Here is a 16291-nt window from a genome sequence, read left to right on the forward strand (position 1 = left end):
CAAATACTCATGAAGTGAGAAGGAAAGCCAAGGTAAAGTCCCAGCCCAGTGCCCTGTACATAATGAGTTCTAAATTCCTGGGTTCAGTTACCCAAAAAGAGAGCAAATCAGCCCTCTAGCTGTGTACATCTTCCATTATAAATTAATGCATTGAATCACCAGCCCTTTTTTACCAGATAGGGGGGTCCCCCTGGGAATGCTGATAAAATCAGTTGAGCTTCTCAACAGGCAGAGCTAAAGCTCAAACCTAAACCACCGAGATAGAGTCCCGTGAGGTCTGGACCAAAACAGTCTGTTGGCTTCTCTGTTTTTAGAATCCTAACTTCAGCACAAAGGGTATCCTCTTTAAAATGGAGGCTAAGGAGGTGTTGATATAACCAGCTAGGTTGTAAATACAGGTAGCAGTTTACATGAGTTGGAATGGCAGTTGAAAAAAACATCAAATGAAACGCTATCATAAAACTTTGGTAAAGTTTTAAAATGAATCAGCATTGTTTGCACCCTCCCTATCCCCGCCCCCAAGCTAGCTGAAAGGCTTTATTTCTTCCATCAGGGGCTACAAGGCCTTCATGGACTGGGAGAAAGGGGAGGGTGACCCATTTCCATACTATGTCTATGGAGCAGCCTGCTCTGAGGTGGAAATTGACTGCCTGACAGGAGCTCACAAGGTAAGCCTAATATAACTTTCCTCTTGGCAAGTTAAAACAACAACAAAATTGCACTGTACATTAATAGCCCAAATATCACTATATAATACTTGTATAATAAGAACAAGCTTCTTTCAAACCCATGCGGATGTCTAGAGATCCAGCTTTATCCTTAATTTCCACTTATAGTCAAGAAGGAAATTGTTCATGACAGCCTAAAATGCATTGTTTCTTATTCCATTTCAGACTAAATCACTTTTCAAAGTTTTTGCAAAAAGAGAGTTCTGTTTCTAAAGGAAGATCAAATTATCTAATCTGAAGGAGTAGGTAATTTAACAAATATTCCTGAGTAAACATTTTAAAAGCACATAGCAATGTGATCCTGTTTCTCCAAAGTCAGTTATCCCAAGGGTACTACCAGCCTCTAAAGAAATAGATTGAAGAGGGTGGGAGGGAAGGGAGGAGAGAGAAAATAATTTTGAGTTTGCTATTTAATTGGGCATCCAAGAAGCCACCTATTGAAGATGCAGTCATATTTAAGCAAAAGTTAACACCTTCCATTATAAAGGATAAACCCATGAATATATCCCAAATATCATTCTGGGAACAGAGATTACAGAAACCTTAAATAGAATATAGTCTACTCCAAAGTATAGTACATTGTTAGGAAATTTACAGGATGAACTGATGACACATCTAAATTCCATACACAAATTATTCCAACATCATCTTGAAACATCTTGCCCTGAAATAGGTGTAAAAATGGTCAATTCATATAAAATAGAGAGGACTTTGCAAATACTGACTTGTAAATCTTATCAAAATGCCTTTTATTGCCCCATTGTTGGTTAACTTGTCTACCACTTAAGTATTATATGAATAAGATTTTTAAAAATACAGTAAGTGAAGGAGTTGCCCTCACATTTCTCTCAAGTTCATCTTTAAGACACATTACTATGATATCTCTATTTTCCTTCTAGAACATTGTTAAGAAGTAAACTCATGAAACTAAGATCACAGATTGCTCAAACTGTATTTCCTAATGCTTTTCACATCATGACACGTATAGATAATGATAATGTTTGCACAACACAGTGTGACAAACAAGGAAGCTATGGTTACAGGTGACCACCCTGAGGGCTCTGCCCCAGGCTCCCACAAAAGCCCAAGAGTCAGTGTCACTGTCCAATCTCAGTGTTGGCACACCTATAACCCATTCAAGACTCCAAACTAGGTGGGAAGCTTTTTTTAGAAATCAGCTAGTTTTCTGATCCTCTACCCTGAAGGTAGCGTTGCCAGATTTAGCAAAATAAAAATACAGGACACCCAACTAAATTTGAATTTCAGATAAACAACAAAATAATTTTCTGGTGTAAATATACTCAGTGCAATATTTGGGATGAACTAATTTTATCTGGCAAGTCCACCTGAGGGCCTAGGTATGAGTTCCTGAAGAAATGAACCTCATGGGGATCTACCATAATGTACAGTGCCAAAAAAGTTAACATTTGGTCTTACCTGGGCCTCCCTTATTACAGCTTAAGGTTCAGTCATTTCTGTATCACTTTGATCCCTTAAATACTTATTCTTTTAATTATAGAGAAACCAAAATAAAATGACAGGCCTTGTTGCTACTGGCTATTTGTGGTTGGTGAACTAAAATATCTGACAGTTCAGTTAGTGCATAGCCATTTCTGCCCATTGTTGAACACCCATAATGCAAAATAAACCAGGTTTTAAGATGGAAATAAATTGAAGGCTCACTCTGAGGTGTGTCCAATCTCCTGCCCTATCCAGGCTGAGAATGGATGAAGGCTCATCATAGTGCCCATGGTAGCTTTTCAGAGAGGCCAATGTTTAAGTCAAATGATAATTTCCTATCCAATGGGCTAAATAGAAAGTAGGATCCCAAGTATTGGGCCTAAGCAGAGAATGATGATGTTATCAGAACAAGCACAAGATATGGGTGAAAAGAAAGCCTACAGATACTCCTGAGATAGACCACAAGCCCTGAGAGGCTTTCTGTGCCTCCTTAACAACCTGCATGCACATGCCCAGTGCCAAAATAGAAGGGCCAGATTTGGTGTGACATTTCTCAGGGAAGGAAGTAGATTAGCAAAATCAAAAGTGGTATCAACACTTGCCCTTAATATGTTCTAAGATCTTGGAAATCCCTCAATTCATACATGCCACCATTGCTATATGAGTTCCTCAGCAAAATGCAATAATTTACCACCTACATCAAACCATGAGGACGAGATAAGCTCATGCAGTATATTAGAACAACAAATCCAGGCTGAGAATCAGATGAACAACCAGGCGTGGTTATTTACTAAGTGACACTCCAACATACCAACATGCCATGAACTTTGGAGTCACTTAACTCAGGAAGCAAAACCATGAATGCAAAAGACCATCTGGAGTCATCAATAGTCCTAACACTAAGCACATGTCTTACCACCTCTAATGTTGATGGAGTTCAATGTAGTGTTAACTAACCAGCGGGAGCTCTGCAATAATTTGGGACCATTTGAATAAACCTTAAAATAATATTTTTATTTGACGTTTTTATGCTGAGGTAATTTTAATTTTGGCAGAAAATCAGAACAGACATCGTCATGGATGCGTGTTGCAGCCTAAATCCAGCCATTGATATTGGGCAGGTAGGTGCCGGCCCACTGAGATGCATGCTGCATCCTGAGATCCACTGTGCTATAGGTAAAGGCCTTCTGAAAAGCATACAATATCACAGAGCTTGAAATTTTTCCCCTTCAGATTGAAGGTTCGTTTATTCAGGGGATGGGCCTTTATACCACCGAGGAGCTAAAATATTCCCCAGAAGGCGTCCTGTACTCTCGGGGCCCAGATGAGTACAAAATTCCAACCATCACTGATGTCCCAGTGGAGTTCAATGTCTCCTTGTTGTCATCATCACACACCCCACTAACCATCTATTCATCCAAGGTAAGCAACCAAATCTACTACTGTACAATGTAATGAATCAGGCAGCATAATAAATGGAAGCAGGTGGACAAAATAAAAAATAAACGTCAACCGTTATCAGGACCAAATCAAGAAAGACTAATAGAATTTGGAGATGATTCATGTAGAGAAATTCAGAGAATCAGAGAAGATAAATGATCCACCCAATAGCAATCCTGGGCCAAGGAGTTTATTTACTAAATCCTCTTTCACAGAGAACTCTAAAATTCAGCAAAAAGCTTTGATTTGCTAGAATAATATTGGATAATATTGTCACCTAAGACATTTTCACTTAAGAACCATGAGACTAAAATATTAAATGGGATTGAAGGCACGATGCTCCTGAAACCTTAGAAAGCAGTGGCAGCATGAACAGAATCCAGGACTAGGCCTTAGAAGACCTGGAATCCTACCCCAGCCCCACCAAAACCCTATGATGTTAGGCAAGTCACTCATCTCTGAGGGACTCAGGGTCCTCAGCCATACCCAGAAATGGTCTAAAGCAGTGTTGGGGGTGGGGGGGAGGCGGGCAGGGGGCGGGGAGGGCTATCACACACACACACACACACACACACACCTGGGAACATTTGGCAATGTCTACAGACATTTCTGTTTGTCACAGCTAGAAGGGAAGATATTACTTTTAGTGGGTAGAGGCCAGGGATGCTGCTAAATAGCCTTTAATGCACAAGACAGCCCCCTACAACAAAGAATTACCTGACTCAGATGTCAACAATGTCAGGAAGCAAAGACACCAACCCTTAGTAATTGCTAAAGCAATGAAACTGCCAATTAAAATAAAGGTCAGCATGCATTTGCATTGCTGTGTATAGATTATGTGAAAACCATCCTCAGAGTGGTTTGAGATGCACTGTTAAAATTTTCTTTAAAATCTTTTGGGAGACTTCTTATAGCGGTGGCAAATTAATACCAAAAATAATTAAATAGATAAATGAGTCCACATATATCTGCTGGAATTTTATCATTTTTAAACTGGATCCCACTTTCAGCCCAGGAACTTCCTCTGGGCATATGGTGATGAGGTGGGGCAAATGTGAAAAGGACAATCAAAAGGGCTGTTGGACTCACACTGGGCTGGAAATCACTCAAATGGGAAAAGGCAAAAGGAAGCTCACAGGCCACAGAGAGCAGCTCTCAGGCCACCAAGAATGACAGGGCAGGCAGGGCCCTTGGGTCCTTGTGGTTGTGGCCAGCCACTCATAGACAGACCCACAGGAAATTCATGAGTTTGCAGGAGTGCCATGGAGCGTAATAAGTAAAAACAAGAGGGACTTAACCAGGTACCAAAGGCTGTGCCAGGGCTTTTGTGCTTCCTGAACTTCACAACATCCTGTAAAGTAGGTGTCATTGCCTGCATCTTGCTGATGAAGGAACAGGGCCTCAGAGAGATACTCTCACCCAGAGAAACACACAGAGGACTCAGGTTCAGAGTGTCTAGCTCAGGAGCTGCAAACAGGCCCCACAGGCCAAATCTAGCCTGCAGATGTGTTTTCTTTGTTCTACACAGCGTGTTTTAAAGTCAAGGATTTTATGAAAATATGAATATCTAAATTCTCTTGAAAAAATGGATGATCTGATCATTTTGGCTGCATTTCTGGAAGGCAACGATTAGCTAGAACCGAAGAACAGCTGCCTCCTTCAGACAGGACATGGGGGTATCTCTACTTCATCCTAATCCACACTATCCCTGTTGGTCCTTCATCTGCTCACATCACTAATTTATATTACCTGACTATTCCTTGCACATGATGGGCTTGCAACCCATCATCTGGTACCAAAATCTGTACTCTTCCTTCTAACTCTGCTTCCTTAGCCCTGGAGTCATAATGAGGCATTTTTCTCTTTGCTCATGATGATGGCCAATTCAATCCATTGAATGTGTTTTTCTACGTAGGGTACCCTCCCGTCACACCACACACACACACACACACACACACACACACACACACACACACACACACACACACACATACCTCTCTCTCCTGTAGAACAAAGATTTAACTAAAACAGGACTAAAGATATGGGAAGTTCATGTGATACTGGGATTTTTCAGAGCACTCCAGCTTCATGCAGTCAGTAAGTCAGTCAGCAAACATTTATTGAGAACCTACTGTGTGCAAGACCCTGTGCTAGGGGGTGGGGCTACCATGGTGACCAAGGCCTGACTCCTGATTTTTAGCAGCTTGTAGTCTAGAGTAGAAGCTTCCAAAACAAATGTGCTTTCTTGCAGGGCCTGGGGGAGTCCGGGATGTTCCTGGGGTCATCTGTATTCTTTGCCATTGCTGATGCTGTGGCCACAGCACGCAGAGAGAGAGACATAGCCGAAGACTTCACAGTGCAGAGCCCGGCAACGCCAGAATGGGTTCGAATGGCCTGTGCAGATCGGTTCACAGAGATGGTATGGAATCATTGTTTATTTCCCTAATAGGTGACTTTTCTATTTCCTGCTTCTTAGACCCCTTAGGTGAATTTATAAACTAATCTGTGTCTAATCAAATTATAAAACGCAAGTTAAAATCAGCCGTAATCCCACTAACCAGAAACGACCATAACACACACATGTACTTTTAACCATCTTTTAATTCATATGTGTTTATATGTAAAATATACCTTATTTATGCACTCATTTTACAAAATTGTGATATCCCTGACATAAATGTTTGAGAAGATTTGAACAGTGTAATTGGGAGTGACTCTATTGAGCCTTCGTTCACAGGAAATCTGAATTGAAAAGATACTTGTTCATGCAAGATCACTCAAAAAGTAATAGCTTAAACCCCAAAAGAAAATAGTTAGCCAATGTCATGTATCCCACAAATTCATAATCTTTATTTACAGCCCCTAAAATAAGATTCGGAGGTGAGGGCAAGGCAGAATGTTTAACTTCTTAGTAATAAGCCCCTTGTTATTAAGGCCTCTTAGACCATGTTGAGAGTGACCACTGTCCTTCATACTTGTCCTGAACTGCAATATTCATAGCCATTCCACTGACCTCGTAGATATCTGAAACGATGAGAACATAGGCTCTTCAAATCCTTGAGGAGAGTTCAGAGATCCAACAGTTACTCTGTTCTGGCCTCCAGACCCCCTCTCCTCAGCTGGACACTAACAGAGAGGATAACCAGAAGCCAGCCTTGCATGGGGCCTTCCAAGGGAAGCAGAGAGGAGGAAGTCCTGCCTCTTGGCTTAACAAAGAGGACCAGAAACTCACAAAATGTAGATTCTTCTGCTGCTTCCTGTCACAGGAAATGGCAGTACTCCTCCATGCATGTAGTAATGCAAACTGGAAACCTGGGAGTTGGCCTGACATTTCTCTCTCTCATTCTCAGTAGCCAGTCCTTCACCATGTTCTGTTCATTTTTAACCCCTAACAATCTCTCGCACCAGTCTATTTCCTCCATTTCTAACCACTGTGTTATTCATTCACTAAACAAACATTTGTTGCATAACTAAACTATGCCAGGCACTGTTCTGGGTGCTGGGAATAGAACAGCAAACGAGTGATCTCAACTTACTCTCTAGAGACCCTCAGTCCAACAACCATCTCTCTAGCCTTGGTCAGAGCAACTTCTTAGTGGTCTCCCTATACCCACTGCAGCCAGAGATTTGTGGTGTGACAAACATGATCATGCCACTCTAGCACATACACAAGGCGAAAAGGTTCCCTTTATTCTTGGGTTAAAGATAAAACTTTTACTTTTGCCCTGCCAAGCCTATAACCTGCAAAGCCCAGCCTGGCAGGCCCCTACCTACCTCTCCAGCCACACACACACACACACACACCCCCACTGTCTCTCTCCAGCCACACTTGCTTCTTCTGTCTATTCCTTGTATCAAGGACAGAGGCCTCTGTCATGCTCCTCCCTCTGCTTGGAACCATCTTCTTTCTTTTCCTCACCTGGCTAACCCCTACTCACCTTTCATGTTTTAATCATATTCAAGAAATTCCTTTCATACTTTCCTTCTTGCATAGTTTGAGGTATACCAGAAGTACAGTAGTGAACCAGACAGAGGTCCCTGCTCTCAAGTTGTTTACAGTGTAGCAGAGGAGAAAGACAAATAATTACTGTAAATTGTAAGTGCTGAGCTGACTCTGGGTTTCCCTGTGTGTCAACAGAACAAAATATTTCTTAGCCTTAACCTTTTCTTAGCCTTAACCTTTTCTTAGTCTTAAACTTTTCTTAGTCTTAAACTTTTCTTAGAGTCAAAGGGGTAGTGGATGTGGCCCCAGCTTTGATCATTCATCATATAGTCATTCATTCATCTAACATTTATTCAGCCCCTTCCATGTGCCAAGTACCACCAGAGAAATAAAGAAATAGTGAGTCAGTCAATCTTTGTCCGCATGGAAGTTACGTTTTATTTGGGAAACCAAATGGTAAACAAATAAACAAACACAATATATAATTTCAGGTTGTCATAAATACTGTGAAGCAAAATAGAAGAGTAGGGGGCTATAATGTGATGGGAGAAATTTTAGATTATTTTAGATTGTTTATTAGAGAAGTTTTCTCTGGGTGTTTGCATTTCAGCTGAGGCCTGAATTAAGTGAAGTAGCAAACATAAAGTGAAGGAACAGGTATAAAGCTGGTAATGGTGTGTTCAAGGCAGAGAATAACTAGTGCAAAGGCCCTGAGGCAGTTTCAATGGATTCAAAGTAGCCTAAGACTAAGTAGCCCTGAAAAATAAATGGCCTTCTTCTTAAGTTTCCGATCTTGCCTCTCAGTTAGAAAAACTTGTAACTGAAAGGCTGCAATTGTTGTTCTCCCTGGCAGAGAGATAAAAGAAATAGAAATCTATGGCTGCACCACTTATCTTCACATCAGGAAAGTGAAACCTAGATAGTCCTTCAACTTTGCAGCTTTCCTGGCAACTAGCCTCTATCACAATCCAGGTCTACTTCTTCAGATCTTTAGAAATTACAGTTTATTCATACAACAGGCCTCCTGAAGTTCTTATAGCCTGACTCCCTATTCAGACCAGTCTCATTAAAGCACCTTGGAATAAATCTGAGCCTGTATGAGAATTTACATTTGATGGAACTACAGCATGGTTTTTTAACCGAAATATATAATTATTCACACTGGCATACAATAATGTATTATGCAAAAAAAAAATGTTTGAGAAACAAAGATCTTAACACTCTTTGTATTTGACCTTTGAATACTGTTGTCAAAACACTTTGTTCTGACACGCGAGACGTTGAGTTAGTATACTAGAATATGAGCATTAGAAAGTCCAAAACCTCCTCTTTTAATAACCTCCTTATAACCATAAGGTAAATAACAGCCTGCCTATATCTATTTCTTTAATATAAATAACAGTCAAACACTCAGTACTTTTCCTTTTGGAATTATATAAAATATACATTTAAATGCATATAACAATACTATGGAAAATACAAGTCACTCTGTAAATATTAGACTTAAGGTCTCCATCAAATGTCCATAACTATTAACGACCTTCTTCAAAATGTGTCCCTCCCAAAGGCTTCAAGCTGATTTGCTGAGGGCAGAAAAAACAACTCTTAATTAAAGCTGGCAGCCTCATTTTCACAAATAATTAACTTCAAGCTTCCACAAAGAGCAGGCATTGGTAAGAAGGCTAGAGCACGTTTGTTACTATTTGAGCAAGCATTTACTATATCAAAATTTTTTACCTGTGTGGCTTTGGTTACCATGCTCAGAGTTATTGATTGTTGCTTTCATCCATGGGCCCTTTCTCAGGTAGTTAACTCCTGTTCAGGGCAGTGGTGCTGGTGATAGTTTCTGCTCTGAGCCAAGCCACAAACATCATATCTATATATTATTTCCTTTTGGGGGATGGGAGAAGAAAGAAATATATATTTCTTGGGAAATGTGTTTTGTGTAGTCATTTAAATTCCACCCCCCAAAAAAGGAAATTTCCCTTAAAGATATATAGAAAATACATAATTAACACTTTCAAATTAGGGCTTTTTTTTAGAAAAAGGGATTTTGGGGGTTTTGTGGGTTTGTTTGTTTGTTTGTTTGTTTGTTTGTTTGTTTGTTTGTCTAATGTTTAGGATTCAGAGACATGAAGAGTTTCACAGCCTTAAACATTAGAAAAATACTGCCTTGGCAATATTGGCAGTAGGGCAAATACAAAAACCTTGTTACTTTGTTATCGCTAGCAGTAAAATGTATTTATTAAAGTAACTACAGAAACGGGTATGTGTGGGCTATGATAGTAAGAGGCCATGCAAGGCCAATTAACAGATTCGTTTTCCCTCTCCTAGGAGCTAAAATTGGACAACTCAGCTTAGAAACAAGTTTGTAAACACTCACCCAACATTTTGAAGAACCAGTTTCATAATGCTGACTCATAAGGAATCCTTGCAGCCACAATAAATGGTTATGTCATGTGTTAGCCTGAGCCCTGATTTTATAGTAACTTAATGGGAAAAAGTCCTTTCATTCTAGACCAGTACCCAATTCAAAATGGCTGTACCTGTCCTTCCCCTGTTATTCTATAAGGTTAGCAAGCGTCCAGTTTCAGAAGGCCTGTACCTTCCAGCTCTGCAAACCCTGCTCCAGCCTTCTCCCATCTACTCTTCCCTCTACATAACCACCACCTTCCCCACCCCCGTGTCTCATTTTCCCTCCCTGCTTCTTTTGCATTTCTAGATGCCCAAACTCATTGAGAGTTGGCAGCATGAAAAGTGCCACCTGTTTAGTTCAGTAAAGGAAGCCTTTCCTGCCAGATGTAGGAGAAGCATGTGAACATTTCCTGCACTGTAGGCAGCCTGGTTTACCTACACTACGCTCGCCTGGTTTCCCCCCAAATATTAGTCTTCAACCCCGTATCCTATGCACAGCCTAGCATTTCTCTGAGCTGAGAGACTGCATTCCATTTCCTATGGCTCTGGAACCTACCCCCACAACCCGTAAAAGCATGCTGTCAGTCTCCTATCTATTCCACTGAAAGCTACACCACAGACAACTGGCAGAGCCTTAAAGCTGCACAAACACACCCAGTCACAGGGCTTCTGTGAGATGGAACACAGAGCCAGGCTACATGACTCAGGAAGTAACTCAGAGTGGAGGCGCCCACGGTCCTTCCTTCCTCAGAATGCTGAGCCTGTCATCCTGTTCCCAGGAGATGCGCATGCACACACACAAATGCACAGTGCACGCACACTCAGACAGGTGTGTACTCACTCTTCACCACATTCTCCTCCTCCTTTCCTCTCACACTGTCTTGGAAGAGGTTCACTGGCACTCTAACAGGCTGTGAAACTGATTCCGAGCTGAACATGCTCGTCCCAGGATGCAGGGACTGAATGTGTTCTCTTCAACACTTGGGGACATGCCACACAGTGGCCTTTCTTACTACCAAATGGGGATTATCTGATACTGTTATTAAAATGTGTGTTTTGTATCTAAAAACTCCCCTACCTGGTCTCTGGAAGGCTGCTCCTTTAGGTGGGAGAATCAGGAGAAGGGAAGCACCTAAAAAGGAAGAGGGCATATTTGGAGGCATTCCTCAGGTAAAGAGGGGATGAGCAACGCAGAATATAAAACAGGAAAAAGGCAGCCATCTTACCTGGTCAGGGAAAGGAGTGACAGTGCACTGTTTTAACTTAGTTAAGTCATGGCCCTAGAGTCAGGAGGACCTGGGTAGGAATCCCAGCTCTACCTTTAATGATGTATTTAACGTCTCTGATCACTCAGTTTCTTTATCTTTAAAAGGAGGAGGAGAGGTCAGTATGTGGAGAGAATAATTCTAATTACTTTACAGGGTCGTTGTAAGGTTTGAATAAGATAACACATGAAAAGCATTTAGCACATAGGAAGTGGTCAATCAACATTGATGATGAGGAGGAGGAGGAGGAGGAAGAGTCAGAAGTCCCCAAGAGCACCTTCAAATTTCAGTGACTCACTAGGACTCACAGAAATTAGAAAGCTGTTACATTCATGGCTATGGCTTATTATACTGAAAGGATACAGATTGGCATCAACAAAAGAAAAAGGCACATAGGGCAGAGTCCTGGAGAGACCAGGTGTAAGCTTCCAGTTGTCTTCTCCCAGTGGAGTCACACAGAGGGCACTTAATTCTCCCAGTAACAACGTGTGAGAAAATGCACAAAGTGAAGCTCACCTGAGCCTTAGGAAACTCACCTGAGGCTCAGTGTATAGGGTTCTTATTAGGGCTCCGTCACACAGGCATTAAGGTCACCTGCATAGCTGAACTTAGTTACTCAGTGTCCAGCCCTTCCAGCGGTCAAATGAGACCATGTGACCCAAGGCCTCAGGTAAACAAAGACACTTATCAGGCAGGCTATTTCAAGGGCTTTGGTGTTATCTCTCAGGAGCTGGTCAAGGGCTAAACCTTTAGAATGTGCATTGTTTGGACACCCCAAGTCCTGCTGAGTTAATCCTTTACTGACAATAATGATGATGAAGAATCCTGGATTGATGGCAACTACCCCTGACACTAGGCCTCCACACCAATGAGACTGGGCACAGACCTATCTCAGAAGCTGAGACTTCACTAAAAGAGGACTCAGTCTTGATGGCCATTGTGAATATATTGCTTTCATTATAGCTATCAAGAACCAACGAGGGAGAAAGAGGATGAGGGAGTAAGGGGTTAATGGCACGAAGCAAGTAGAAGATAAAGGGAAGATCACCAAAGACCAACAAAGAGCAGCTTAAGTCCCAGTTCTGGATCTTTGAGACCACAAAAGAAATTTATGTCCTCACTCAAGGATCTGGGGAGTAGGTGATACCCCAAGAAAGCTGAGGTAGCCAAGCGAATGAGTACTATTGATCTGAGTCCCAAAGCAGAGGGTGTTCCAGGACCCCAAGTCTGGTGAAAAGAATAGGAAGAAGGTTTTGGAAGAGACTAAAAATTCCCATCACCTTTAGCAGAAGAGTTGACCTGAATTTACCTCAGACTAAACTGAGGCGCTTTGTCCAATGTGCAGCTCAGCCCAAGTGAAACAAGCTGATTCTAAATAAGATAGCCAAGCAACTCCCATAGCAGCAGCTAAGCAGAGAATCAGGGAAGTCTCTTTGAAAAGGCAAACCTAGCCCTCATTCATATTACAATACAGGTTAAGAGCAAACAATAAGAATAGAAGATATCCTGATAGGAGTTGGGTTGTTGCTTTTGTTTATTTTGGGTTTTGGTCTTTTTGTATTTTTGTGAAATAAATATTAGGAGAAAATTTGGAGCTATTCAGAATCTTCATAATGTTCCATTACTTATGGAAATTTTATGTTTTTAACACCTTTGTAACGAAAAGTCAATTCTTCAAACAAAAATATGACAACAACAGAGGTGAGGAATATATGTTCTGCTTTTGGGCCAAACCTAAGAGGGAGAATTCCCAGCAGAGGAGACCGAAATTGGGAACCACAAGAATGAAAAATAAACAAGTCGAATCTTGGGGCTTTGTAGCCCAGGATGTTGAAATGATCCTGGGGTTTAACTAGCAATGGTCCCTTACAACTGAAATAATTTGGCTAAAGGCAGAGACGGACTGTTGTCAATCACTACAGGCTCCAAAGCAAACAACTCTCAGTCTAACCACGTCCCTTTCCCATCCCCCACCCCCACCCAGCAAATGTCTTCACTGGACATAAAATTGTCTTTGGGATTCACATCTTGGAAGCAAAGAAGACAGGTAACTAATCCAAGTACCCTCTTACTTAGCAATGTTAAGTGTAGTAGAAATCACAATACTGACCCACTGTCTTTTCAGAGTTGTGACTTGAAAGGAATGGAACAGTTCCATTCCCCAGGAAAATCATGCCTCCTTCCCTCAGAAATTTTTTCCAAAAGCTACAGATTTGATACAATTTTCCTGATGAAATATTGCAATGGTATTATGATATTAAGTATTGAATTTGCTTTCTTTCTTAGATCCCAAGAGATGACCCTAAGACTTTCAAACCTTGGTCTATCCCTATAGCATAGCACTGCTGTCATTTCCTTAAAAGGTAAGATCAGGAAGCTGAAGATAATTACTCAGAAAGAAAAAACTGTATCAGCCAGTCCAGTGACTTTCAAACTGTGTTTTATGGAAATTCAGGATTGTGCAAGTGTGTACGTTTAATTTTTAAATCTTATCCAGTTATTTTAATCCTTTAACACTAAACAAGCATGACTTTGGATGCTGACAAAGGAAAGTCAGGGTATTTTACCCAACATAACAGTTTTTATTTTAAAATAAAGTTTAAAATGAGAATGGTGTGGATTAGGATATTTTGAAGATCCTACTCCTCGATTCTTTTGAGAATCACAAGTTGAATGCAAATCACCACATTAAAATCTATTGATTATTGAATTTATAATTAGCTACCGGTAGTGCTATTTGAAAGAGTTGCCTATATGTATTCACTGAGTTCAACTGCTACAGTTTTGGACTGCAGTTTAACACAAAATGCAGAACACTGAAGGCTTTGGAGAATCAACCTACCCTGATACTACCTAGGAAATATATGCTAATAAAAGAAACATATTTTCATTGTTAGAAAATTAAACTTCTGCTTTTCTGCACACTTAATGGGCAATATTAGAAAAACTGAAAGCAGAAGGGAACTACATCATAGATTCAGAGAACATAAAGTTTTTTCATCAAATTCTAATCTTCCAATTAAATGTCTAAAACAACCCACAAGTATTAACATAATATGTTTAATTGCATTGTACTTTCTCAGATGAGAATTTGCATTAATGAATTTGCTAAATCAGACTAAATAATTGATGAGATTTTTGCTTATTCTTTCACAGTAACAACAAAAATCAAAATAGACAACATTTAAAATTGTATTTTAAATTATTATAAAATAGTAATTTAAAACAAACTCCCAGGTATGGAGGGCAGGATATCTGAGTTCTTTAATTATTCTCTCTCTCTCTACCACTCTTTAACTATTAAAGTTAAATGTGACTATGATGGAAAATCCACTCTAATTCTTATGCAAAACAAGGTATGTAAAGTGTATATAGCCTTCTGTCTGACACTAGTACTCAATAAAAGATACACACACACACACACACACACACACACACACACATATTAAATACCAAATTTTAACAAATGAATGAACTGGGTTGTCAAGTTTTTGTACAAATTTTAAAATAAAGACCATCCTCAGATTGCAAGTCAAATTTAAAAAACAAAAACAAAAACCCCTTGCCACTTTACCACTTACAACTATTTCTGTGTGCAGAATTTTTTCCATGTTGAGCAATTAAAACAAAATGCATATATAAATGTGTTCTGAATATTTTTCTTTTAAAGAAACTTTTTTTTTTAATTTTATTGGGGAACAGTGTGTTTTTCCAGGACCCATCAGCTCCAAGTCAAGTAGTTGTCTTCAATCTAGTTGTGGAGGGCACAACTCCTTGGCCCATATGGGAATTGAATCAGCAAACGTGGTGTTACGAGCCTGCTCTCTAACCACCTGAGCTAACAGTTCGCCCCTCTGAATCTTTAACTGGCATCTTTTACCTGCAATTTCAAATTTTTACATTCTTCAGAGTAGCATAATTGTTCTCATATTTTCCTTATAAGTGTTAAACATTGACTTTATTAAATTTATACCACACTAAAATCATTTATGTGTGTGTATTCCCCATAACATTTTAAACCACTGCTAAAATGTGTGAAAACCTCTAATCTCATCCAGCTTCTTGTTTTAAAAATGAAGACATGGAGGTCAGGGAGAATAACTACCTACCTAAATGTACTTATTCATAACTGTAAAGTTTACCAGTCCAATTTTTCAGCTATTTATCATTCTTACAAAAGTTGAGTAATTTGCACACTTTGTAATTATTCTCTTTTCTTTTTTCCCAGGTGTTTCAATTTTTCAGAAGTGAAAAGATGGCTTGTTAACCCTAATTGGACTCCAAACCGATATGCTTAATACTGTTGTGAAAAAAAATGACACAAAATTTAGAAACATTATTCAAGTCTAATTACATTAACAAGATGAATCATTATTTACAAATTATTTACTTAGACTTTCTAGCCTAGAGGTCACCAAACAAACCACTGCAGTAGTCCCAGCAATCAAGTTGAATACTGATTTGTTTCTGAAGATATCAGGTAAATATTGCTGTAAAAGCAAATTTTTCTTTTGTGTGTCCATCCAGTCTAACTGGACTGGTAACACCGGTTACAATCCTAGAATGAAAGACACATCTCAGTAAATAAACATGTGATTACTTTTCCCAGGGATATGTTTGATTCAGTGGCCACAGGTAGGGACACCACAAGAGTTCCACAAGGTTTGGTTTGATTTTTACTGTGGATTAGCTTATGTGTCTGTATATGTGCATTTGACAGCAAAGGAGTGGTATTATCCTCGTGTAAACCAGCTATTCAACTGGTTAACAATCTTTTGGAATTTTGGGGGGGAAAAACAATGTAAAAACATTTTCAGTATATCACAAAACCCCCTTTAAAAAAAAAAAGTGTTTATGAAAAACGTCCGATCTGGTTATCAGAATTTCAGAAATGCTTCATTGCTCACTTTCTCATATAGTGAAGTGAATAACACAGAGCAAAAGAATTCTAAATTGTCATCATAACAATGTGGTCATTGAAACATGCAGGATCCACTAAATTCTGAGTTTTAGAGGTCTTCAAAGGAGAGCCCAGCATA

The 16291-nt window shown here is 39.8% G+C and overlaps 1 protein-coding gene across 1 annotated transcript in view; it reads left to right on the forward strand.

Annotated features, from left to right (window-relative positions):
* LOC109379198 (aldehyde oxidase 2-like) overlaps nt 1-15857 on the forward strand; it is a 110991-nt gene extending 95134 nt beyond the window's left edge. Inside the window, exons 26-31 of the mRNA XM_019635608.1 lie at nt 554-668; nt 3245-3310; nt 3423-3611; nt 5881-6048; nt 13539-13615; nt 15481-15857. Of these exons, the coding sequence (XP_019491153.1) occupies nt 554-668; nt 3245-3310; nt 3423-3611; nt 5881-6048; nt 13539-13592 (592 nt within the window). The 3' untranslated portion in view covers nt 13593-13615; nt 15481-15857. The remainder of the gene's footprint in view (nt 1-553; nt 669-3244; nt 3311-3422; nt 3612-5880; nt 6049-13538; nt 13616-15480) is intronic.
* The last annotated feature ends 434 nt before the right edge of the window (nt 15858-16291 follow it).

This window comes from Hipposideros armiger, unplaced genomic scaffold, assembly GCF_001890085.2.
Source record: "Hipposideros armiger isolate ML-2016 unplaced genomic scaffold, ASM189008v1 scaffold_23, whole genome shotgun sequence".
Taxonomy (NCBI): Eukaryota; Metazoa; Chordata; class Mammalia; order Chiroptera; family Hipposideridae; genus Hipposideros; species Hipposideros armiger.